Source organism: Mustelus asterias, chromosome 18 (assembly GCF_964213995.1).
Source record: "Mustelus asterias chromosome 18, sMusAst1.hap1.1, whole genome shotgun sequence".
Lineage (NCBI taxonomy): Eukaryota > Metazoa > Chordata > Chondrichthyes > Carcharhiniformes > Triakidae > Mustelus > Mustelus asterias.
Window position 1 is genome coordinate 87,709,500 of NC_135818.1, and position 27,376 is coordinate 87,736,875.

General features: G+C 47.4%; 1 protein-coding gene across 4 annotated transcripts in view; it reads right to left on the bottom strand.

The window, feature by feature from the left end:
• brf1b (BRF1 general transcription factor IIIB subunit b) overlaps positions 1 to 27,376 on the bottom strand; it is a 354,849-nt gene that overhangs the window by 55,064 nt on the left and 272,409 nt on the right. For 3 of the 4 annotated variants that reach the window (XM_078234524.1, XM_078234525.1, XM_078234528.1), the window contains 4 exons: positions 20,269 to 20,330; positions 18,019 to 18,100; positions 16,042 to 16,097; positions 10,848 to 11,122 (listed from right to left, as the gene is read on the bottom strand). In XM_078234524.1, the coding sequence (XP_078090650.1) occupies positions 10,848 to 11,122; positions 16,042 to 16,097; positions 18,019 to 18,100; positions 20,269 to 20,330 (475 nt within the window). The remainder of the gene's footprint in view (positions 1 to 10,847; positions 11,123 to 16,041; positions 16,098 to 18,018; positions 18,101 to 20,268; positions 20,331 to 27,376) is intronic. The other variant, XM_078234526.1, reaches the window with a different exon arrangement.

The following is a 27,376-nucleotide window of genomic DNA, read 5'->3' on the forward strand; positions in this document are numbered from 1 at the left end:
CATTCTGTAGGTTTATTTAGGGTATATGTATTTCAGGGTGAGTGCGATGTTAGGTATGTTGGCCCGACGTATCAAAGACAGCGTACAGAATATATCAAACAGCATAGGAACATAGAAACTAGAAGCAGGAGGAGGCCATTCGGCCCTTCGAGCCTGCTCTGCCATTCATTTTGATCATGACTGACCATCAAATTCAATATCCTGATCCCCCCTTCCTCCCATATCCCTTGATCCCTTCAGCTCCAAGAGCGAAATCTAATTTCTTCTTGAAATCAGACAACGTTTTGGCCTCAACTACATTCTGTGAACAAAGAACAAAGAAAATTACAGCACAGGAACAGGCCCTTCGGCCCTCCAAGCCTGCACCGACCATGCTGCCCGACTGAACTAAAACCCCCATCCCTTCCAGGGACCATATCTCTCTTTTCCCATCCTATTCATGTATTTGTCAGGACGCCCCTTAAAAGTCATGATCGTATCTGCTTCCACTACCTCCCCCGGCAGCGAGTTCCAGGCACCCACCACCCTCTACGTAAAAAACTTGCCTCGTACATCTCCTTTAAACCTTGCCCCTTGCACTTAAACCTATTCCCCCTGGTAATTAACTCTTACACCCTGGGAAAAAGCTTCTGACTATTCCACACATTCACCACCCTCTGGGTGAAGAAATTTCTCCTCACCTCAGTTCTAAAAGATTTACCCCTTATCCTCAAACCATGACCCCTGGTTCTGGACTCCACCAACATCGGGAACATTCTTTCTGAATCTACCCTGTCTAATCCTGTTAGAATTTTATAAGTTTCTATGAGATCCCCTCTCACTCTTCTAAACTCCAGCGAATATAATCCTAACCAACTTACTCTCTCCTCATATGACAGACCTGCCATCCCAGGAATCAGCCTGGCGAACCTTCACTGTGCTCCCTCTCTAGCAAGGACATCCTTCCTCAGATAAGGAGACCAAAACTGCACACAATAATCCAGGTGTGACCTCACCAATGCCCTATACAATTGCAGCAAAATATCCCTATCCCTATATTCAAATCCTCTCACTATGAAGGCCTACATACCATTTGCCTTCTTTACTGCCTGCTGTACCTGCGCGCTTACTTCCAGCGACTGGTGCATGAGGACTCCAAGGTCTCGTTGAAACATAGAAGATAGGAGCAGGAGGAGGCTATTTGGCCCTTCGAGCCTGCTCCGCCATTTATTATGATCATGGCTGATCATCCAACTCAATAGCCTAATCCTGCTTTCTCCCCATAACCTTTGATCTCATTCGTCCCAAGTGCTATATCCAGCCGCCTCTTGAATGCATTCAATGTTTTGGCATCAACTACTTCCTGTGGTAATGAATTCCACAGGCTCACCACTCTCTGGGTGAAGAAATGTCTCCTCATTTCTGTCCTAAATGATCTACCCTGAATCCTCAGTCTGTGACCCCTGGTTCTGGACTCCCCCACCATCGGGAATATCCTCCCTGCATCTACCCTGTCTAGTCCTGTTAGAATTTTATAAGTCTCTATGAGATCCCCCCTCATTCGCCTGAACACCAGCAAAAACAATCCTAACCTAGTCAATCTCTCCTCATACATCAGTCTCGCCATCCCCAGAATCATCCTGGTAAACCTTTGCTGCACTCCCTCGAGAGCAAGAACAACCTGCCTCAGAAAAGGAGACCAAAACAGCACACAATACTCTAGGTGTGGCCTCACCAAGGCCCTGTATAATTGCAAACATACATCCCTGCTCCTGTACTCGAAACCTCTCGCAATGAAGGCCAACATGCCATTTGCCTTCTTTACCGCCTGCTGCACCTGCATGCCTACCTTCAGTGACTGGTGCACAAGGACACCCAGGTCCCGCTGCACACTCCCCTCTCCCAATTTACAGCCATTCAGGTAGTAATCTGCCTTCTTGTTTTTGCTTTCAAAGTGAATAACTTCACACTTATCCAAATTATACTGCATCTTCCCCTGATTTGCCCACTCACCCAACCTGTCCAGATCATTCTGAAGGATCTCTGCATCCTCGTCACAGTTCATCCTCCCACCCAACTTGGTATCATCTGCAAACTTTGAGATGTTACATTTTGTTCCCTCATCCAAGCCATTAATATATATTGTGAATAGCTGGGGTCCCAGCACCGATCCCTGTGGCACCCCATTAGTTACTGCCTGCCAATTTGAAAAGCACCCATTAATTCCTACTCTTTGTTTCTTCTCTGCCAACCAGTTTTCTATCCATCTCAATACACTTCCCCCAATCCCATGCGCTTTAATCTTAGAACATAGAACAGTACAGCACAGAACAGGCCCTTCGGCCCATGATGTTGTGCCGAGCTTTATCTGAAACCAAGATCAAGCTATCCCACTCCCTATCATCCTGGTGTGCTCCATGTGCCTATCCAATAACCGCTTAAATGTTCCTAAAGTGTCTGACTCCACTATCACTGCAGGCAGTCCATTCCACACCCCAACCACTCTCTGCGTAAAGAACCTACCTCTGATATCCTTCCTATATCTCCCACCACGAACCCTATAGTTATGCCCCCTTGTAATAGCTCCATCCACCCGAGGAAATAGTCTTTGAATGATAATCTCTTGTGCGGGACTTTGTCAAACGCTGAAAGTCCAAATATACCACATCTACTGGTTCCCCCTTGTCAACTCTACGAGTTACATCTTCATAGAATTCCAACAGAATTGTCAAACATGATTTCCCCTTCATAAATCCATGCTGACTCTGTCTGATCCTGTCACTGCTTTCTAAATGCTCTGCTATAAAGTCCTTGATAATGGATTTGAGAATTTTCCCCACTACCGATGTTAAGCTTACTAGTCTGTAATTCCCTGTTTTCCCTCTACCTCCCTTTTTGAATATTGGAGTGACATTCGCGACCCTCTAGTCTGCAGGGACTGTTCCAGTGTCTATAGAATCTTGGAAGATGGCCATCAATGCATCCACTATTTCTAGAGCCACTTCCTGAAATACTCTGGGATGTAGATTATCAGGCCCTGGGGATTTATCCGCCTTCAATCCCATCAATTTTCCCAGCACCATTTCTCTACTTATATTGATCTCCCTCAGTTCTTCCCTCTCACTAAATCTTGCATTCTCCAACATTTCTGGCATTTGATTTGTGCCCTCTTTTGTAAAGACAGAACCAAAGTATGTATTCTATTGCTCGGCCATTTCTTTGTCCCCTCGTGTACATTGAGTATCCACCCATCTCAATTTATACACATTCAAGTAATAATCTGTCTTCCTGTTATTGCTACCAAAGTGGATAACCTCACATTTATCCACATTATACTGCATCTGCCATGCAGATGCCCACACACTCAGCCCGTCCAAATCACACTGAAGCATCTCTGCATCATCCTCACAGCTCACCCTCCCACCCAACTTTGTATCATTTGCAAATTTGGAGATAATACATTCAGTTCCCTCTTCCAAATCATTAATATATAATGTGAACAGTTGGGGTCCTCGCACAAATCCCTGCGAAACCCCACTAGTCACTGACTGCCAATCAGAAAAAAACCCATTTACACTACCTCTTTGCTTCCTGACTGCTAACCAGCTTTCTATCTATCTCAAGACATTACCAGCAATCCCATGTGCTTTAACTTTGCATAGTAGTCTGTTATGTGAGACCTTGTCTAAAGCCTTCTGAAAGTCTGAATAAATTACATCAACTGGTTCTCCTAGGTCAACTCTACTAGTTACATCCTCGAAAAATTCCAATAGATTCGTCAAGCATGATTTCCCTTTTGTAAATCCATGCTGACTTTCTCTGATTATACCGCTGCCTTCCAAATGCCAGGTTATGAAATCCTCAATAATGGACTCTAACAACTTCCCCAGTACTGACGTTAGGCTCACTGGTCCATAGTTCCCAGTTTTCTCTCTACCTCCCTTTTTGAATAGTGGGCTTACATTAGCTACCCTCCAATCTGTAGGAACTATTCCCGAGTCCAAAGAATTTTGGAAAATAACCACCTATTTCCAGGGCCACTTCCTTAAGTACTCTGGGGTGACGATTATCAGGACTTGGAGATTTATCCACCTTCAATCCCATCAATTTCCCCAAAACCATTTCTCTCCTAATGCTGATTTCCTTCAGTTCCTCACTAAAACATGTTTCTCTCAGCACTTCTGGCACATTATTCATGTCTTCCTTTGTGAAGACTGAAACAAAGTACAAATTTAATTCCTCAGCTATTTCTGTATTCCCCATTATGAATTCTCCCGTTTCTGAATGTAAGGGGCCTACATTCACTTTTGTCAATCTACTTCTCTTTACATATCTTTAGAAACTTTTACAGTCAGTTATGTTCCCCGCTAGCTTACTTTCATACTCCATTTTTCCCTTCTTAATCCCTTGGTCCTCCTTTGCTGAATTTTAATCTGCTCCCAATCCTCAGGCCTATTGCTTTTTCTTGCCAATTTGTATGCAAAACATAGAATCCTACAGTGCAGAAAGAGGCCATTTGGCCCATCGGGTCTGCACCAACCACAATCCCACCCAGGCCCTATCCACATATCCCTACATATTTACCCACTAACCCCTCTAACCTATGCATCCCAGGACACTAAGGGGCAATTTAGCATGGCCAATCAACCTAGCCCGCACATCTTTGGACTGTGGGAGGAAACCGGAGCACCTGGAGGAAACCCACGCAGACACAGGGAGAATGTGCAAACTCCACACAGACAGCGACCTGAGCCGGGAATCGAACCCAGGTCCCTGGAGCTGTGAAGCAGCAGTGCTAACCACTGTGCTACCGTTTGGCTGTTATAACAGGCAAACACTGACTGTACTCAATCAACCTGTGCTTGCAAAACTCAAAACACAGTGCCCAACATTAGATGGTGGAGAAGAGGATTAGAGGGAGTGGGAGGAAGTACAGTAGATTTCTGGGAGGATTTGGAAGCCGGGAATGAGGTGCAGGTGCTGACTGAGGGATTTCCAGAGAATGGGATGATGAGAAGGGAATAATGAATAACAATTGGGAGCAGGATACTGGATGATTGATTTTTCTGGCTACTTGACTAACAGCTGCTAATGGCCTGGATTGGGGATTACCTCTGTGATGTACCAGTTCACTAATATTCTTTAGGGAAGGAAATCTACTGTCCTTACCCGGTCTGGCATGTATGCAACTCCAGATCCACAGCAGTGTAGCTGACTATATCTGTCCCCGGTAAACAATTCAGTTATATTCAAGAAGGCAGCTCACCACCTCTCAAGGACAATGAGGGATGGGTAATAAATGCTGGTTATATGAGTGACGGCCACATTCCATTTGATTTGATTTATAATTTTCACGTGTAAAAATACTGTAAAAAGTATTGTTTCTTGCGCGCTATACAGCCAAAGCATACCGTTCATAGGGAAGGAAACGAGAGAGTGCAGAATGTAGTGTTACAGTCATAGCTGGGGTGTGGAGAAAGATCAACTTAATGCAAGGTGGGTCCATTTAAAAGTCTGACAGCAGCAGGGAAGAAGCTGTTCTCGAGTCGGTTGGTACGTGACCTCAGACTTTTGGTTTTTTTTCCGATGGAAGAAGGTGGAAGAGAGAATGTCCGGGGTGTGTGGGGTCCTTAATTATGCTGGCTGCTTTTCTGAGACAGCGGGAAGTGTAGACGGAGTCAATGGATGGGAGGCTGGTTTGTGTGATGGACTGGGCTTCCTTCACAACTTTTTGTAGTTTCTTGCGGTCTTGGGCAGAGCAGGAGCCCAGACCAAGCTGTGATACAACCAGAAAGAATGTTTTCTATGGTGCATCTGTAAAAGTTGGTGAGGGTCGTAGCTGACATGCCAAATTTCCTTAGTCTTCTGAAAAAGTAGAGGTGTTGGTGGGCATGAATGAATAGAAAGGTGCTGATCTGGATGGCTTGGTACTACAACAGTCTTTTTCAAGAACTGACCTTCAAATCTGGTACAGCTTTTGTAGCTTTTAAAATCTAATGTTGTCTCACGGCTAAAACATTGACATTTAACTTTTTCCCCGTTCCTTGTGAATTTTGTAAGATCGCATTGATATTTTAATTATTTGATTCAACTCTAAATATAACTTTTCAGAAAGTGGTCAACAATATAACGAGATTAAGGAATGGAAAACAAACACTGGAACCCAAGGGAACCTGTGACATAAAAACAGACGGTTTGGCTCAACCAGTCCATAATATTCATCATCTTCCACGAGCACTATTCCTAATCCGTGCTCACCCTGTTCCTGCATCCCTTCAACTCCTTTCCCTTCTACTGGTAATCAGAGTCAGCATTTTCAAGGCCACAGCAAAACTTTGTTCTGTTGAACTTTTCACTACTTCAGGATGTCCCAAAGCACGTCAGTGTGCTCTGAAGTGACAACCAATTTGCACACAGTAAACTCGCACAGACAGTAACGTGTTCATAACTGGATCAGTTATTTGAGTGATGTTAGTGAACGAATAAATATTGCTGACACTGGGAATAACTCCCCTCTTATTCTTCAAAGTAATTGAGTGAAACCTTTTACATCCGCCTGGCCTCAGTTTAGCCCCTATCGGAATAATGTCACCTCTGGCAGCGCAGCTCTCCCTCAGTACCGCATGGTGGGGTCAAGTCTCTGGAACTGCATCGCGGCAAAACGCCATCACCAACAGGAGAGGGCTGGCAGAATAACACAAGGCTGCCTGAAGGAGTGCACAGGGAATGCGGCATCGCCAGAAGCAAATTAGGCCAAAGATTTCCTTTAAGACGAGCTAACCTAATTCTGAATATCCAAGAGATTTACCTCCCCCTCTAGTACCTATGGCAACCAATTTATTTATAGAGAACTAATCATAGGGCATTATATGCTGCACTTATTCTCGGATAGAAACAGGAAACAAAAGCAATCGTCTGGAACAACCAAACATTTCAGAAATCTATTTCAGTTCAGTTACATCATTGAATCTATAATCTCAAAGGGATTTTTCATTAAATCTTCATTCCTAATGGAAGAATTATAGCTATTGCTATTTATCTTTATTCGGGTTAAGATGGATATATTGTACCACCGGGGCAGTCGCAATTCAACGCATCCATTCCAGACATCTGATGCTACATAGATGTCGCTTTACCCTGCACGGGAATCCCGTGTACAAATGAAGTCACAGTCTTGTCTCTTTTTGTAATATTTCCTTTTATGAACTCACACAGACACTGGTTCAGTCTCAACTGGAATACTGCGCCCAATTCTAGGCACTACCCTTCAAGTTACGTAGATAGATCAGAGAGGTTGGGACTGTTCTCCTCAGAGGTGAGAAGGCTGAGAGATCGGGAGACACTGTTAAAGAGGTCATAGAGGTTTACAGCATGGAAACAGGCCCTTCAGCCCAACTTGTCCATGCCACCCATTTTTTAAACCACTAAGCTAGTCCCAATTGCCCGCATTTGGCCCATATCCCTCTATACCCATGGAACTGTCTAAATATTTTTTAAATGACAAAATTATACCCGTCTCTACTGCTACTCTGGCAGCTTGTTCCAGACACTCACCATCCTCTGTGTGAAACATGACCCTCTGGACCCTTTTGTATCTCTCCCCACTCACCTTAAACCTATGCCCTCTAGTTTTAGACTCCCCTACCTTTGGGAAAAGATATTGACTTTCTCGCTGATCTATGTTCCCATTGGTGGACAGATTGAGAACAAGAGGGCACAGATTCAAGGTGATTGGTCGAAGAAGCAATGGCGACATGAGGAGAAACTTCTTTCACCCAGTGAGTGGTTTGGATCTAGAACACACAGCCCGACAATGTGCGGGGGGAGCTTCTATCGAGCCATTCAAGCACAGGTTGGATCTCTGCTGTGATAGTCTACACTGTTCCAAAATCTACCTGTATTCATTAAGCTGACTTACATGGGGACACCTGTCGATGGAACTGTCCGTGTCTCTCAGGGCAGCAGGAGGAAGGAAACAATAGAAACAAAACTCTGCAGTGAGGCTCAGCTGCAGAGAAACAGCCCTTCACAAAGCGGAGTAATTGCTGTAAAGCATGAACACACAAACCAGCAGGACACATTAAATATTCATATCAACCAACACACTGATGGCTGGCATTCAGTCATCTGTCGTTTAACTCTGATCAGAGGAAGCAGCTGAGAGGGAAGCAGGGCCCGGAACGGAGGAGTTTCAGGAGAGGAGTTTGGGGCAGGATGAGGAGAGGAAAGAATCAGGTTCCGTACTAATATTAACACTGACAGCTATCAGATCTGGACAGCAACCTCTGACACTCTTATTTTTAGCACTGCTTGCAAGGACTCGCTGACCTAATTTGTCCCTGATGAAGATTAGCTGACTACACACCTCTTCTCTGAGCTTTTGCTGATGGCTTTTTAAAATAAGATTATGACTAAGCTATTTCTGGACCACATGGAGCATGCATCAATTGAAGCTGAGGTCAAAGCCAAAGTCAAGGATGAGCATATCCAGCAGTTGTCATTGATCTCCAGATGATCTGCAATGATGTTGAGTTAGCTCAAAATGTCAATCAAAGGCTGAAATCAGAAGAAATAGGAGCAGAAGTAGTCCATTCAGCCCATCAAGCCTGCTTCACTATTCAGTAAGACCATGACAGATCTGACACTGGTCTTAACTCCACTTAGAAACATAGAATCCTACAGCGCAGAAGGAGGCCATTCGGCCCATCGAGTCTGCACCAACCACAATCCCACCCAGGCCCTACCCCCATAACCCTACTAACCCCCTGACACTAAGGGGCAATTTAGCCTGGCCAATCAATCTAACCTGCATATCTTTGGAGTGTGGGAGGAAACCGGAGCACCCGGAGGAAACACGGGGAGAACGTGCAAATGACCCGAGGCCGGAATTGAACCCGGGTCCCTGGCGTTGTGAGGCAGCAGCGCTAACCACTGTGCTACCATGCCTGTCCCCCATAAACTTCCAATTCTTTGTCAATCAAAAACCTGTCCACCACAGCCTTGATTCAATGACCAGCCTTTCTAAAGCCTCATCACCCTCAGTGAAGTAACTCCCCCCTCAGGTTGGACAAGATTCTCTGGCCCCCCAGCCACGTGTTTCCCATTGGTGGGAGGCGGTGCGCTGTTTGCAAGCAGCGGGATTCTCTGGTCCCACTGCTGTCAATGGGAATTCCCATTGATGCCACCCCATGCTGGCGGGAAACCCGCTGGTGGGGGTACACTGCTGGCGGAACCGGAGAATCCTGCCGGTGTGAACAGCCGGAGAATTCCGGCTCTCCACTTTAAATGAGTCATCCCTTCTTTTTAAGCTGTGCTCCCTAGTTCTAGATTTTCCACAAGAGAAACATCTTCTCAGTGTTTACCCTTCAGAATCTTATTTGTTTCAATAAGATCACCTCTCATTCGTCTAAACTCCACTGAGTATAGGATCAACCTGCTCAACCTTTTGTCAAAGTTATCTTCACCCTTGGAATCAGCCTGGTGAACCTTGACTGAACTTTCTCCAATGCCAGTAAACTCCACCCCTTTAGGAGGCCAAAACTGCACACAGTTCTCCAGGAGAGTGAGAGGTTAAATCAAGGACAATGTATTAGAAAGTTCTAACCTTGAGTTTTTAAGGTCTTTAGCTTATAGCAAATAAGGAAGAGAAAGGTGAGGTATAGGTGTTTAAAAGATTGGAGGGAAAAATAATGAGTTTGAGTAACTGAACTTTGAATCATTGGTAAAAAGTTGAAATTGCTTTTGTGATTTTAACAGGCAAAAGTTATTGTCCAATCTATCTGATCTAATTACTTTTAGCAATAGCCAATATGTATCTCCCCCTAACCCATTACCTATCCAGCCTCTATGCAGGAAGAGAAAATGATTCAAAAATCCCCCCCTGCATCGCATTGAAACTGCCTTCTAACCTCAGTGAGCACCCCGACTTCAGAGGCAATGCCTCAGAGGCAGAGAGAAGATGCTGTACATGGGTTGAGAGAAAAGGCACACCCCCTTCCTTCGAGGGCAAAATACCAACAGCTAGACACCATGACTGGCCAACGTGCAAGTCCAGTTCTGACAAAGGGTCATCCAGACTCGAAACGTTGGCTCTATTCTCTCTCCACAGATGCTGTCAGAGCTGCTGAGATTTTCCAGCATTTTCTGTTTTTGTGCAAGTCCAGTGCAGTACTGAGAAAGTGCCAGTGTGTCAGGCGTGCTGTATATTGGAAACATTAAGGCCTGAATTTTACATTTATCAGCCTCTCTCCAGAATCATACAGGTTTTATTTGTCTCGATTGGATGGAGACCCTGGCCAGGTTTCCTAGACCCTACCCAGGCCCTGGGGCTGACAAATACCTTGATCACCTTGCTAGCCAACATGAACCAACTATTCATAAACTGCTAACTGAAAGAGACACCTTCCTCGGCGAAGCATATCATCAAGAATCACACAGCACAGAAGTAGGACATGTGGACCGTCGTGCACATGTTGACTCTTTGAAAGAGCTATCCAATTAGTCAAACTCTCATACCGGCGGGATTCTCTGGTCCCGTTGGCACACACTCCTGCCCACGGGTTTCCCGTTGGCATGGGGTGATGTCAATGGGAATTCCCATTGACAGTGGCGGGACCAGAGAATCCCGAAACTGGCAAACAACGCACCACCTCTGGCCGGCAGGAAACTCCCGGCTGGGAGGCCAGAGAACCTCACCCTACCTGGCTCGTTCCCTATAAGTTCTACTATCAATGGGGAAAAAATGGTGTGACTGCTGATCAAGCCGTCAGGAAGCCCAATGTTAGACACACAGCTTCACAGTAATGTGGCATTTAGGAGTGGATTAAGCTGATGGGTTGGCACTATTCTGCATGAACTGGTAACGGTACCTCTTGCCCAGGTTGTTGACTGGTGTCGCCAGGTTTCGGGAGCTTGCTGCTGCCTTTCGCTGGGCTGGTCCCTTCTTACCGCGGCTGTTACTGCTGCCACGGTTATTGCTGTCACTTTCTTCCCGGCTTGGTGTGCTGCTCCCTTTGCTGTTTAGGTCCCTCAGCACATCGTAGTTTATCTTGCTTGAAATCTTCTTCTGCTCCAGCATTTTTTCGATGGCCTCTCCTGCCGTGCTGGCTCGGATTGGCTCGCGTTTCTTTGACGATTTTCTGGGCTTTGAAGAAATGGAAAGTTGTTGATAATAAATTCCCAGCTGCACGTTATTCAAAGCCGAAGGGCTAGCATCTAAGCCATGAACAACAGCAACAGCAGGGCCGGCACGGTGGCACAGTGGTTAGCGCTGCTGCCTCACAGCTCCAGGGACCTGGGTTCGATTCCCAGCTTGGGTCATTGTCTGTGTGGAGTTTGCACATTCTCCTCGTGTCTGCGTGGGTTTCCTCCGGGTGCTCCAGTTTCCTCCCACAGCCTGAAAGATGTGCTGGTTAGATGTATTGGCCATGCTAAATTGCCCGGAGTCCCGGGATGTATAGGTTAGAGAGATTAGCGGGGTAAATATGTGGGGTCGTGGGTGGGTGGGATTGCTGTCGATGCAGGCTCAATGGGCCAATGGCCTCTTTCTGCACTGTAGGGATTCTATGATTCTAACTTATATTTATATGTCTTTAATGTTATAAAACTTTCACTGGAGCATTAGAAACAAAATCTGGCACCAAGCCAAATAAGGAGATGTAGGATCAGATAGTTGGGACTATTTTCTTTAGTGAAGAGGAGGTTGAGGGGAGATTTGACAGAGGTATTCGAAATCATGAGGGGTCTGTTCAGTGTAGATAGGGAGAAAACACTCCCACTCATGAAAGGATTGAGAGCCAGAGGGCACAGATTTAAAGTAATTATTAATATTAATAATTGTGATAGGAGGAAAAGCTTTTCCACACAGCGAGCGGTTAGGAATGCTCTGTCAATTAATTCATGTTAATTGAAGCATTCAAAAGGGAATTAGACTGTTATTTGAAACGGAAGAAGATTCAGGGTTCCGGAGAGAAGGCGGAAGAATGGCACAAAGTGAGCTGTTCTTTTGGAGAGCTGAAGCAGATACGATGGGTCAAGCGGCCTCCGACTGTGCCACACTAATTCGGTGATTCTGAGACAAAAACTTGGTCAAAAAGGAGGTTTTATTTTGTAGCCGGAGAGAGGGATAGTGGGATGGAAAGATTTAGAAAGGGAACTGAAGAGCTTTGGCAGCTGAAAGCTTGGCCACTAATAATGGATCAATTCAATCAGGGGTGTTCAAAATTCCAGAATATATAGTAGCACAGAGATCTCGGAGGACGTGGAGCTGGAGGAGATTAGAGATAGTGAGGGGTAAGGCCATGGGAGCTGGAGGAGATTAGAGATAGTGAGGGGTAAGGCCATGGGAGCTGGAGGAGATTAGAGATAGTGAGGGGTAAGGCCATGGGAGCTGGAGGAGATTAGAGATAGTGAGGGGTAAGGCCATGGAGGCCATGAAAATGAGGATGAGAATTTTGAAATCAAGGTATCCCTTTTCTGGGAGCCGATGTCAGTCAGTGAGCCCAGGGTGACGAGTGATTGGGATTTGTTGTGAGTTAGCAAGTTCTGGATAACGTCAAGTTTACAGAGGGTAAAATGTGAGAGGCCAGTCAGGAATATGTTGGAAGGAATAAAGAAATTTCAGATTCAACACTGTGAGCATGTGTGTGTACAGGGCAACCAAAGATCTTAAACACTGGTCATAATAATAACGATAAAGTAGTCAAGGGAGTGGTAATGGTGAAAGAGAACACAGACAAAGAATGATCAGTTATTAGGAACACCAGGCAGAGAGAGAGCATGCGGCAGAGAGAGAGAGCGCATGCGGCAGAGAGAGAGGGAGCATGCGGCAGAGAGAGAGAGAGCATGCGGCAGAGAGAGAGGGAGCATGCGGCAGGGAGAGGGAGCATGCGGCAGAGAGAGAGAGGGAGCATGCGGCAGAGAGAGAGGGAGCATGCGGCAGAGAGAGAGGGAGCATGCGGCAGAGAGAGAGGGAGCATGCGGCAGAGAGAGGGAGCATGCGGCAGAGAGAGAGAGAGCATGCGGCAGAGAGAGAGGGAGCATGCGGCAGAGAGAGAGGGAGCATGCGGCAGAGAGAGAGGGAGCATGCGGCAGAGAGAGGGAGCATGCGGCAGAGAGAGAGCATGCGGCAGAGAGAGAGCATGCGGCAGAAAGAGAGGGAGCATGCGGCAGAAAGAGAGGGAGCATGCGGCAGAGAGAGAGAGAGCATGCGGCAGAGAGAGAGGGAGCATGCAGCAGAGAGAGGGGGAGCATGCGGAAGGGAGAGGGAGCATGCGGCAGAGAGAGGGAGCATGCGGCAGGGAGAGGGAGCATGCGGCAGGGAGAGGGAGCATGCGGCAGGGAGAGGGAGCATGCGGCAGGGAGAGGGAGCATGCGGCAGGGAGAGGGAGCATGCGGCAGAGAGAGGGAGCATGCGGCAGAGAGAGGGAGCATGCGGCAGAGAGAGAGAGAGCATGCGGCAGAGAGAGAGGGAGCATGCAGCAGAGAGAGGGGGAGCATGCGGCAGAGAGGGGGAGCATGCGGCAGAGAGAGGGAGCATGCGGCAGAGAGAGGGAGCATGCGGCAGAGAGAGGGAGCATGCAGCAGAGAGAGAGGGAGCATGCGGCAGAGAGAGGGAGCATGCGGCAGAGAGAGGGAGCATGCAGCAGAGAGAGAGAGAGCATGCGGCAGAGAGAGAGAGAGCATGCGGCAGAGAGAGAGAGAGAGCATGCGGCAGAGAGAGAGAGAGAGCATGCGGCAGAGAGAGAGCATTTGGCAGAGAGAGAGAGAGCATGTGGCAGAGAGAGAGAGAGAGAGAGCATGCGGCAGAGAGGGAGAGAGAGCATGCGGCAGAGAGGGAGGGACCGTGTGGCAGAGAGAGAGAGCATGCGGCAGAGAGAGAGAGAGAGAGAGCATGCGGCAGAGAGGGAGAGAGAGCATGCGGCAGAGAGGGAGGGACCGTGCGGCAGAAAGAGGGAGCATGCGGCAGAGAGAGGGAGCATGCGGCAGAGAGAGAGAGAGAGCATGCGGCAGAGAGAGAGAGAGCATGCGGCAGAGAGAGAGAGAGAGAGAGCATGCGGCAGAGAGAGAGAGCATGCGGCAGAGAGAGAGAGAGAGCGCATGCGGCAGAGAGGGAGAGAGAGCATGCGGCAGAGAGGGAGGGAGCATGCGGCAGAGAGAGAGAGAGAGAGCATGCGGCAGAGAGAGAGAGAGCATGCGGCAGAGAGGGAGAGAGAGCATGCGGCAGAGAGAGAGAGAGCATGCGGCAGAGAGGGAGCATGCGGCAGAGAGAGAGGGAGCATGCGGCAGAGAGAGAGGGAGCATGCGGCAGAGAGAGAGGGAGCATGCGGCAGAGAGAGGGAGCATGCGGCAGAGAGAGAGAGAGCATGCGGCAGAGAGAGAGGGAGCATGCGGCAGAGAGAGAGGGAGCATGCGGCAGAGAGAGAGGGAGCATGCGGCAGAGAGAGGGAGCATGCGGCAGAGAGAGAGCATGCGGCAGAGAGAGAGCATGCGGCAGAAAGAGAGGGAGCATGCGGCAGAAAGAGAGGGAGCATGCGGCAGAGAGAGAGAGAGCATGCGGCAGAGAGAGAGGGAGCATGCAGCAGAGAGAGGGGGAGCATGCGGAAGGGAGAGGGAGCATGCGGCAGAGAGAGGGAGCATGCGGCAGGGAGAGGGAGCATGCGGCAGGGAGAGGGAGCATGCGGCAGGGAGAGGGAGCATGCGGCAGGGAGAGGGAGCATGCGGCAGAGAGAGGGAGCATGCGGCAGAGAGAGGGAGCATGCGGCAGAGAGAGAGAGAGCATGCGGCAGAGAGAGAGGGAGCATGCAGCAGAGAGAGGGGGAGCATGCGGCAGAGAGGGGGAGCATGCGGCAGAGAGAGGGAGCATGCGGCAGAGAGAGGGAGCATGCGGCAGAGAGAGGGAGCATGCAGCAGAGAGAGAGGGAGCATGCGGCAGAGAGAGGGAGCATGCGGCAGAGAGAGGGAGCATGCAGCAGAGAGAGAGAGAGCATGCGGCAGAGAGAGAGAGAGCATGCGGCAGAGAGAGAGAGAGAGCATGCAGCAGAGAGAGAGAGAGAGCATGCGGCAGAGAGAGAGCATTTGGCAGAGAGAGAGAGAGCATGTGGCAGAGAGAGAGAGAGAGCATGCGGCAGAGAGGGAGAGAGAGCATGCGGCAGAGAGGGAGGGACCGTGCGGCAGAGAGAGAGAGCATGCGGCAGAGAGAGAGAGAGAGAGAGAGCATGCGGCAGAGAGGGAGAGAGAGCATGCGGCAGAGAGGGAGGGACCGTGCGGCAGAAAGAGGGAGCATGCGGCAGAGAGAGGGAGCATGCGGCAGAGAGAGAGAGAGAGCATGCGGCAGAGAGAGAGAGAGCATGCGGCAGAGAGAGAGAGAGAGAGAGCATGCGGCAGAGAGAGAGAGCATGCGGCAGAGAGAGAGAGAGAGCGCATGCGGCAGAGAGGGAGAGAGAGCATGCGGCAGAGAGGGAGGGAGCATGCGGCAGAGAGAGAGAGAGCATGCGGCAGAGAGAGAGAGAGCATGCGGCAGAGAGGGAGAGAGAGCATGCGGCAGAGAGAGAGAGAGCATGCGGCAGAGAGGGAGCATGCGGCAGAGAGGGAGGGAGCATGCGGCAGAGAGAGGGAGCGTGCGGCAGAGAGAGAAAAAGAGAGGGGGCACCAAAGAGAGATAGAGAGGGAACGTGGGGGAGGCACCACAGAGCTAGAGAGGTGCCAGTGGGAGAGGGAGAGTGGGGATGCCAGACAGAGAGTGGCATTCGACATGGCGCACACATCAGGCTGAGCAAGAGCGACCGAGAGGGAGTATTGTGACTGAGAGTTAGAGTTGTAAAGGAAGAGAAACACACACATTGGAAAGCTTGCACAGTCGTTAAGGGACTATTAGATTGATAATATCATCATTATTATCTGTCAACAAATGACATTCAGCGGAACGGCTGGTAGGATGCTGTGAACTAAGGAATCAGTAAAATTTAATGATGAAGCCATTAAATTTAAGGATGCAAATATATGCAATTCCAAAGAACTGTAGCTTAGGGACCTCAGTTAGTAAAATCATTCCAGTAAAATTACCTTCTGCTCTTTATAAATCCCAAGCTCTTTCTCTTTCGCTATCCGTTCCTCCTTTTCTGCAAAGAAAATATAAACATTATTTTCAGGATATAGGAATGATCTTCCCTTTGGTGAACTGACCAGAGTGGCATGGACAGCAAGGTGGCACAGTGATTAGCACTGTTGCATCACAGCGCCAAGGACCGGTTCGATTCTGGCCTTGGGTGGCTGTCTACGTTCTCCCCGTGTCTGCTTGGGTTTCTTCCGGGTGCTCCTGTTTCCTCCCACAATCCAAAGATGTGCAGGTTAGGTGGATTAGCCATGGTTAATGTGTGGGATTGGGCCTCGGTAAAATGCTCTTTTGTAGAGTCGGTGCAGACTTACTGGACCAAATGGCCTCCTTCTGTACTGTAGGGATTCTATGGAAAGATCACAGCCTGAAACGTTAGTGTTCAAGGTTATGAGGGGCATGGACAGGGTGGATAGGGAGCAGCTGTTCCCTTTAGTTGATGGGTCAGTTACGAGGGGACACAAGTTAAAAGTGAGGGGTGGGAGGTTTAGGGGGGATTTGAGGAAAAACCTTTTTACTCAGAGGATGGTGACAGTCTGGAATGTGCTGCCTGAGAGGGTAGTGGAGGGAGGATGTCTCACATCCTTTAAAAAGTACCTGGATGAGTACTTGGCAATTCATAACATTCAAGGCTATGGGCCAAGTGCTGGCAAGTGGGATTAGGTGGGCAGGTCAGGGCCTTTAATGCATCAGTGCAGACTCGATGGGCCGAAGGGCCTCTTCTGCACTGTAGGATTCTGTGATTCTGTTAACTGGGTGTCTCTCTTCATAGATGCTGCCTACCGAGCATTTCCATTTTTATTCCCGAATTCCAGCATCCTCAGTATTTTAGTTTTGAGTCAGATGGTGAAGAGTTCCATCAGTGGTTTGCGGAAGGTGGGCTGACTTCAGGTGACGCAGCAGCTGGGGAGAGTGCTGTCACACTCAGTGAACCTGGGCCAGGAGGGGCAGTGCCGATCCCAGCTCATCACTAACCTGTGGCCTCGCATGGGTGCTGGGTGACATTTCTGTTGTGGTCGTTATTACAGTCCAATAGAATCCCAACAAATGACAAATAGTCACTGAAACCAGACCTGTCGGCACTTGGGTAAGTTTGTTCCCAGTTCCACGCGACTGCCATTTTGTGAAGGAGAAGAGCATCATCTCAAAAGAGTCTTTTCCAACTTCAGGAATTCCCAAAGCGGTTTGTGGCCAGTTAAGTACTTTTTTGAAGTGCAGTCACCATTGTAATAGATCAGATATCCAACTGTACTCAATACGGAGAGATAAAAACCCTGGAATTAGTTAACAGTTGGACAAAGATGGGATAGGATTCCTGTTTCTCTCTCCCCTAGGAATGAGTTAATTGGCCACCCCCATCTACACTGCCACCTCCTGAATAACCATTCCCTGTGGGATGAGCACAGTCTTGTGCAGCTGTCAGATCCTCAGCAACAACACAGTCCATTGCTTATTCTACAGTCTGACTGTGTGGATGCTATCTAGTCCAAAAAAATAAATAAAATTCACAATGCACTGCGGCTGATGTGGCTTTACAAAACCAATGGTGCAGATAAAAGGTACTTGCTGAACATGTGAAAGAGAAAATGTTGCAGATAAGCAACTTGTCAACATCTGGAAACATTCTGGATGAGGGTTCCAATGGAGTGTCTCCACCCAAACTATTCACTGGCCTCTCCTGTTCACAGATACTCACTGACGTGCAGGATTTTTTACTTCTTTTTCGGAAAAGGAGCATTTGGAAATTTGATTCAGGGCAGAGCTCGATTCGAGAGAGATTGTACAGTTTGATGTGAGACAGGAACGCGATAGTGACCTCTGTGATCTACTCCAGTCCTCAGCAATGTCCTCCCCCGCTTGCCCTGAGGTCCGGCGTTCCAATTTCTCCGTTCTACCTGTGCTTTCCCGCCCTCCTCAGCTGCACTCACCCTTTTGTTCCTTCAGGTAATCTGCGTTTTCCCTCAGCCACAGCTCGGTTTTCATTTCCACCTCCTTCTCCGTCAGTAGATACTGCACACAAAAAAAATACAAGGTGTGATCGCAGCCAAAGGTCAACTATACAGCGAGCTGCTAAAGTTTCAACATGGCTAATGTGAAGGAGCTGCAGTGCACAGCTTCCTGACAGATAAATGAGGACACACCGCCTCTCGGTGCAATTCTGTCACGAGCTTCCAGTAAATCTCCACCACAACCTCTAGTTATACAGTTCCCTGAATGTAGTAAGACATTTTAAGGCTCCTCACAAGAGCATTATCAGACACTGAGCCACATAAGCAGATATTAGGACAGGGTCATGAAAAACTTAGTCAAGAAGGTAAAGTTTTAAAGAGAAAGAACAGGTCGGAGAGGGAAAAGTTTAGGGAGGGAATTCCGGAGTTTTGGGCCCCAACAGCTGAGGGTTCAGCTGCTGATGATAGAGAGCTGAAGTGAAGGAGCACAGGTAGCTTAGAGGGTTGTTGGGCTAAGGGGGAGTACGGGGACAGGAAGAGGTAAGACCACAGAGGCATTTGAAAATAAGGATGAGAATTTTAAGATTGAGCTATTGTTTGACCTTCGCGCAAGTTAGGACACGGGCAGCAGAGGGTTGGATGACTTCAAATTTACAGAGGCTTGAATATGGGAGAGCAACCAGGAGCGTGTTGTAATAGTCAAACCTGTAGATAGCAAAGGCATTGAAACAGGAATAGGCCAGTTGGCCCATCAAGCCTGCTCCACCATTCAATTAGATCACAGCTGATCATCGATTTTAATTACACTCTCCTACACTACCTCCATGAACGAGGTTTAGCTGCAGATGAACTGAGGCAGGTGCAGAGTCAAACAATGCTACAGAAGAGGAGGTAGATGGTCTTGATGATGCTGTGGATTTGGGCTTGGAAGCTCATCTCACAGTCAAACCTGATACCAAGACAGCAAACAATCAGGTTCAGCCGCAGACAGTTACCAGGGAGAGGGACGGAGTCGGTGGTTAGTGAGTGGAAAGCCAATATTTCAATTTCTGCTTATCCAGTTCAAGATGCTGGATAAGTATTCTGATCATTTTGAAACAGTCGAGAGAGTTTTGATGAAGTCGAGCTGGGTATCGCCAGAAACCCAAGTGTTTGCAGATGATTTCACAGAGGGAAAAGCAAGTAGATGGATCGATCCTTGGTAAACCCCAGAGGTAACAGTCCAGGAGTGGCAGGAGAGGCCATTGTAGCTGATTCTCTCTCTCTGGCTACAATTAGATGGATAAGAATCCAGGAAGGTCAGAGGACTGGGGAGATTCCAGAGATAGGTGAGATTTGCAAATCAGACTGAGAATGTTAAAATGGAGATACAGCCAGACCAGGACACAGTGCACAGCGGTGCTGCGAGAGCAGGATATGGGCAGCAGAGTAACAGGTTAATGATCTGCCTGCAATCCTTTGCCAATTCCAGACAGTAACTGGCCGCTAGAAGTTGCAGCTGGGGTGCAAAGACTCTCCTGCCGATTTAGCTATCTGAGGTAGTGTTCATCATGACTGCCATCTCACCAAACGGGGGGGATGGTGAGTGAAAATAGCAGACTCATTGCGAAGCACTGTGCCATGGCCTTGGTATTTCCAGAAACAATGCAACTGAAATCCAACTCCTCCCAATGACAATGTAAAGATGTAAACCGAGAGAATGAATTATTCTGCACAATGTCCAACATTCCTTTGAGAGGATGTCACTGCGAGGAAATTGAGCTTTTCCTATCCTTACCCAGTGTCACTGTCACATTTCCAAAGAGCAACAGTTTGCAGGGTCAGGTACACAGCACGAGAGTGTGTGTGCGTGGGACGGAGAGTGCGTACGTGACAGAGAGATAGAGAGCGCGTGGGAGTGCAAGTTACGATTTGCTCCTATCTGCCCAGCCGAACCACAAGACAGCTCGCTCCGATGCAAAGCCATCATTCCAAGCACACTGCACAATCCCAGCTTGATACAGTATTTTGGATGAGTAACAATAGACTATTATATAAGGTTACTTTTCCCAAATGAGTGCCTACAAAAAGAAAAGAGAAACCATCAAATGTGATTACAGTGCTGAAACCAGATTCTCTGACAATGAGCTGCTACACATGGTGAAAGAATTGCTCTTGTTTTACCTTTTCTTACATAACGTGATCTACAGTCTCATATTTCCAGTCAGCAGGGCTGCAGAATGAGCTTACCCTATCGATTTCACTGTCATCGATGCCATTCAGGTCCAGTTCACCTTTCTGAGGATCAATGTCTGCAAGGAGAGAATATAAAAACACCTGTTTACTCTATGTACTGAAGGTCAAAATGTGTCCAGCGTGTGCTAGGCTGGCTGGTCTCAATCAACAACAACTTGTAATTATATAGCACCTCTATTATTGTAAAACATCTCATGACACTTCAAGAAGCATTGGCAGATAAAAAGTTGACAAGACAATGAAAATATTGGGAGGTGGCCAAAAGGTTGGTCAGAGAGGCTGAGAGAGATGCCGAGGTTATGGGGAGGGAATTCCAGAGCTTAAAATCTAGGCAGCTGAAGCCACGGTCGCCAATAGTGGGTCAAAGGGAGTGGGGAGCGAACGAGAAGCTAGAATTGGAGGAATGCAGAGTTCTCAGGAGCACTGTAAGGTTGTGGGAGCACAGTAAGAAGTCTCACAACACCAGTTAAAGTCCAACCTGTGGGAGTACAGAGATGTGCGGCCAAATTCCCCTCCAACTCGATTTTCAAGTTTGCTGATGACAAGTGGGTCGGATCTCAAACAATGACAAGACAGTTATCCCAACAATGGTGGGATAGAGCATCTGGTGAACTGGTGCGGCAACAATAATCTCTCCCTCAATGTCAACAAAACAAAGGAGATTGTCATCGACTTCAGGAAGCGTAAAGGAAAACATGCCCCTGTCTACATCAACGGGGACGAAGTAGAAAGTGTCGAGAGCTTCAAGTCTTTAGGTGTCCAGATCACCAACAACCTGTCCTGGTCCCCCCATGCCGACACTATAGTTAAGAAAGCCCACCAACGCCTCTACGTTCTCAGAAAACTAAGAGAATTTGGCATGTCCACTACGACTCTCACCAACTTTTACAGATGCACCATAGAAAGCATTCTTTCTGGTTGTATCACAGCTTGGTATGGCTCCTGTTCTGCCCAAGACCGCAAGAAACTACAAAAGGTCGTGAATGTAGCCCAATCCATCACGCAAACCAGCCTCCCATCCATTGACTCTGTCTACACTTCCCGCTGCCTCGGCAAAGCAGTCAGCATAATTAAGGACTCCACGCACCCCAAACATTCTCTCTTCCACCTTCTTCCTTCGGGAAAAAGATACAAAAGTCTGAGGTCGCGTACCAACCGACTCAAGAACAGCTTCTTCCCTGCTGCTGTCAGACTTTTGAATGGACTTGGGCGGCACGGTAGCACAGTGGTTAGCACTGCTGCTTCACAGCTCCAGGGTCCTGGGTTCGATTCCCGGCTCGGGTCACTGTCTGTGTGGAGTTTGCACATTCTCCTCGTGTCTGCGTGGGTTTTCTCCGGGTGCTCCGGTTTCCTCCCACAGTCCAAAGATGTGCGGGTTAGGTTGATTGGCCAGGTTAAAAATTGCCCCTTAGAGTCCTGAGATGCGTAGGTTAGAGGGATTAGCAGGTAAATATGTGGGGGTAGGGCCTGGGTGGGATTGTGGTCGGTGCAGACTCGATGGGCCGAATGGCCTCCTTCTGCACTGTAGGGTTTCTATGATTTCTATGATTCTGCACCCTCTCCTTTTCTTCTCTATGAATGGTATGCTTTGTCTGTATAGAGCACAAGAAACAATACTTTTCACTGTATACTAATACACGTGACAATAATAAACCAAATCAAATCAAAAATGGGGAATGGCCATGGAGGATGGAAGCAGAAACACATGTTTTCACGGGCACCAGCTGTGCTCCAGGGGTTCCTCTGGGTGGATATCATACAGGTTTGGAAACTCAGCAGCTCAGCGTTACTTTTCCCACCAACCCTGTGAACATTTCCACACGACTCATTCACACGCCATCTCTCTAAACAGGACCACCCAATAGGGTCCACGAGCAGGAACACTAGCGGATTCCTCCAAGGGGACTTTGAAGCTGAATATAACAGAACCATAGGATGGTTAGTTTATTGGGAGATGGTGGCCTGGTGGGAATGTCACTGGGCTAGTATTCCAGAGCTTACTCAGTTCAACGGCAGTTAGGGATGGACAACGAACGCTGGTCCTGCCAGCGGCATCCACATCCCATGAAAGAATACAAAATAGTACGGCACTGAAGGCCATTTGGCCCAAAATTCTCGACTGGATCTTTCGAAGAGCAGTGCATTTTCATCCTACTTCCCAGCCCCTCCCCAGACACCAGAATGCTTTTTTCCTTCAAGTATTTTTCTGATTCCTTTTTGAAAGCCAGTATTGAAACTACCTCCAGTATTCTTTATCAGGCAACATATTCCAAATCCTTGGTCACCTCTGGTTTTTCTTGCCAATCACGAAGCCCTTGAGCTGACCCTCATTTCCTCTTCATTTAAATAATTTCAACCCTACAGGATATCCAAACGGCTAGCCAAGCTGAAACCAGCTAACTTAGCAGAGACCACCGTCATGTCGATATGTCTATGGACTTTGGGGCTCAATCAAAAAGATGGCTGTTACAGGTCACCTGATTTTCAAGTTGACTACAGTTCAGAAACTTCCAACAGTAATTTACAGAACTAAGTTCAGCGCTCTTCCTTATGGAATCTCACACCTATCAATGTGTGGACACATGGCAACCAGTGAAATAAGGGAACAGCAGACAGTTTGACTCCCCAGACTGGACTTATAACAAAGAGAGAACCACCAAAACTTGTTATACCCAGAGAATGCTAATAGCCACCATCTAGCTCCTAACATGAACAATGGATTTTGACCAGAGGCATTGAGACTGATTGTTTACCTGAAACTGACTCATCAATGGGCAATACCACTGGACCCAAGCTCCCCTGGCCTTTGGAAAGTTTGAATGTTACGTTCCTGGACTCCCAGGGCAGTCTGCTGTAAGAAACTTCGGCTGTCAATACCAAAGTCAGACTCCAGCCTGCCACAAGTCTAAAACTCCTTGAAACCTGGTTTTCTGGAAGATGATGTGGAGATGCCGGCGTTGGACTGGGGTGAACACAGTAAGAAGTCTCACAACACCAGGTTAAAGTCCAACAGGTTTATTTGGTAGCAAATACCATTTGCTACCAAATAAACCTGTTGGACTTTAACCTGGTGTTGTGAGACTTCTTACTTTCTGGAAGATTCCAGCCATCATCTGTAGAGTGCACCAAATCTCTGGATACCAACCTCACCTTGCTGCATCATCACCAAATTTGAAGGAATTCTGCAATTCCGGCTTAAACCAACCAGAATCTTAATTCCTACATGAAGGAACCCTCATCAGACTCTGACATTCATCGGAATTAACATCCCTACCTTTGCTTTTAAAAAAAAAAATATTCCTAGGATATGTGTAGGTGCGTGTGGTTGTGACGATCACCTCTCAGGTTTGAATGCATGAATAAACAATACTTTGGATTTAACCCGAGAGCTTGCCGTGAATCACTTTAAAATTGACTTTAAAAATTTGAGGAAACATGCCATAGCTTACTTCAAAAATTAAATCACAAGATTATAACAACGGCTAGTGATAGATCGGGAGTACAGTTCCAAAACCCTGTTTATTATTCCATTGCCAAATTAAAAGTTAACTGAAACATTAATTCTTACTCTCCCATCTTTACAATAAACTCAACAACTTTTCCTTATTTTTAAGCTGGGTTTTTTTTTGGGGGGGGGGGAGAGAATGAGGAGGTGGGAGAGTTGTTGTAAGTGGGGATTTGGAGTCCCTACATTCATGTGCATCTTATTGATGTTAAGAGTGAATGGGCTGTACTGATGATTAATTCTGAGCAGGTGGAGGGCTCCTCATTCAATGGGCCCATGCTTCAGGGGACAGCACTGAAATATCACAGTAATTGAATACAGATTCAATCCAGCTGCAGGTACAACAGGACCTTACCTAGCTTTGAAATGCAAGCTGTACACTGTGAATAGATTAAGACTGGGTGTTTTTTTTTGAAGACAGCCGGCTTTCTAAACAGCCCCATTATGGTGAGCACTGATCCTGCCACAAGGAGCTTTTCCTTTGAAGAAAGCCAGAGTCAGCATTTTCAAATTCAAAACTGAAAACACAGCGCAATACAAAAACCGAGGAGGAAATCTATTCCCATTGTGAAAAATAGAATAACAGAGACCCGGGAGTGAATTCCAGGCTGGAATCTAATTGAGGTTCCCGGGTTGGGAGGTTAGTGAGGGGGTGGCTGCGGGGGTAGGATGGTAGTTATGTCAAATACATGCAGGAGCAAGTTACAGGTTGGAATCTAATCAAGGGATTTAGTTGCACATTCATGAGGGGGAGAAAAGTTTGTGTCCAATTTCTTTTACACAGTGAGCTGGAATGTGCTGCCTGAAAAGGTGACGGAAGCAGAGTCCATAACAGAATTGGCTAAATATTTGTAACAGAAAGTTCTGGAGGGCTATAGCTCAAGTCTCACCTCAGCACTGTCACAGGCACCTCCCTTCTTCAAATCCACTCCTCTATCCCGGAGTCACACTCTAATAATCTCTCCCTCAATGTCAACAAAACAAAGCAGATCGTCATCGACTTCAGGAAGCATAATGGAGGACATGCTCTTGTCTACATCAATGGGGACGAAGTTGAAATGGTCGAGAGCTTCATGTTTTTAGGTGTCCAGATCACCAACAACCTGTCCTGGTCCCCCCATGCCGACACTAAGTTAAGAAAGCCCACCAATGCCTCTACTTTCTCAGGAGACTAAGGAAATTTGGCATGTCCGCTACGACTCTCACCAACCATAGAATCATAGAAACCCTACAGTACAGAAAGAGGCCATTCGGCCTATCGAGTCTGCACCGACCACAATCCCACCCTGGCCCTACCCCCATATCCCTACATATTTTACCCACTAATCCCTCTAACCTACGCATCTCAGGACACTAAGGGCAATTTTTAGCATGGCCAATCAACCTAACCCGCACATCTTTGGACTGTGGGAGGAAACCGGAGCACCCGGAAGAAACCCACGCAGACACGAGGAGAATGTGCAAACTCCACACAGACAGTGACCCAAGCCGGGAATCGAACCCAGGTCCCTGGAGCTGTGAAGCAGCAGTGCTAACCACTGTGCTACCGTGCCGCCCCACGGGCTGTTATAGATGCACCATAGAAAGCATTATTTTTGGTTGCATCACAGCTTGGTATGGGCTCCTGCTCTGCCTGAGACTGCAAGGAACTACAAAAGATTGTGAATGTCGCCCAATCCATCACGCAAACCAGCCTCCCATCCATTGACTCTGTGTACACTTCCCACTGCCTCGGAAAAGCAGCCAGCATAATCAAGGACCCCACACACCCCGGACATTTTCTCTTCCACCTTCTTCCATCGGAAAAAAGATACAAAAGTCTGAGGTCACGTACCGACCGATTCAAGAACAGCTTTTTCCCTGCTGCTGTCAGACTTTTGAATGGACCTACCTTGCATTAAGTTAATCTTTCTCTACACCCTAGCTACGACTATAACACTGCATTCTACACCCTCTCCTTTCCTTCTCTATGTACGGTATGCTTTGTCTGTATAGCGTGCAAGAAACAATACTTTTCACTGTATACTAACACAATACGTGTGACAATAATAAAGCAAATCAAACCAAATTAAGTCACTCCCACTCTGCATCAGGCTTGGGGGCTCACTTCAGAACATACAGGCATTTGGCTTTCCTGAACCTTGTAGTTACATAATGTTTACAACACTGAAACAGGCCTCTCAACTCAACAGGTCTATGCCGGCGTTTATACTCCACACAAACATCTGCCAACCCAACTTTAACTCACCCTATCAACATATCCTCCTGTTCTTTTCTCCCTGTGTACTTGTCTAGTTTTCCCCTAAATGCTATGATCTTCTCAAGTTTATTTGCAGGCAATGGGTAAATTAGTAACTGAAGCAAGTTCTATATTCCCACCATACTCTGGTAAAGACGTTTCTCCTGGATTCCCCATTGGATTTCTGACTGATTACCTTCTTTTTATGGCTGCTAATGTTGGTTCCCTCACCACAGAGTGGGAATATTTTCTTTTCATCTCCCCCGTCAGAATCCACCGTCATTTTGAAGGTCTCGATCGAGTCAGCCCATTTCGACATAGAGACCCAGCCCTGTTCAATTCTTCCTGCTGGACGTAACCTCTCAACTCTGGTATTTCTCTCGTAAATCATTTTTCACCTTCCCAGGGTTTCTACATCTTCTATTTCAATATAGAGACCAGAACTGAGCACCGTACTCTAACTTATGGTTATTTTATAGATTATGGAGGTACTTAAAGAATCCATCAGTGACACACAGGCTATTGAATACTTTCTTCAGCGATATGGAAAAGAATGGAGATTAAATAAGTGCAAGGAGAGAATAACTGCAGCCCTAGAGCACAATCGAATGTCATTATCCACTGATCCTGCGCTGCTTCCTTCTCCTCCTCCCAGATGTAACTCACTCCATATTGAACATCTACTAAAGACTCGCCTGTCTGGGCCCATTGCCCAGCACTGACTAACTGCTCCTAAGGGCCCAGTGATCAGAAGATGGGTCACAAAAGTCTTTTCCTTTTTCAACAAACACAAACAAAGTATGTTAAACATTAAATAAAGAATCTTGTGAAATGGGAATGACAGGTTTAATCTAAATGGTTCCAAATGATACAAAGGGACACGGTGGCACAGTGGTTAGCACTGCTGCCTCGCAGCACCAGGGACCCGGGTTCGGCTCCAATCTTGGGTGACTGTATGGAGTCTGCACGTTCTCCCTGTGTCTGCATGGATTTCCTCCGGGTGCTCCGGTTTCCTCCCACAGTCTAAAGATGTGCAGATTCGATGGATGAGCCATGCTAAATTGCTCCTTAGTGTCCTAAGGTATGTAGCTTAGGGTAACTTGCAAGCTAAATATGTGGGGTTACAGGGATAGGGTGGGGAGGTGGGCCTAGGTAAGATGCTCTGTTGGAGAGTCGGTGCAGACTCGATGGGCCAAATGGCCTCCTTCTGCCCTGTAGGAATTCTGTGGACTCTATGAGATTGCTCCTCATAGAGTAATACCTACGGTATTAAATGGGGAGCAGGTTGGAGACACTGGCATTGGAGGATAGAAAGCCTCCTTTATAGTTTGATTTCTGAGGCTACCAATATATTGGAA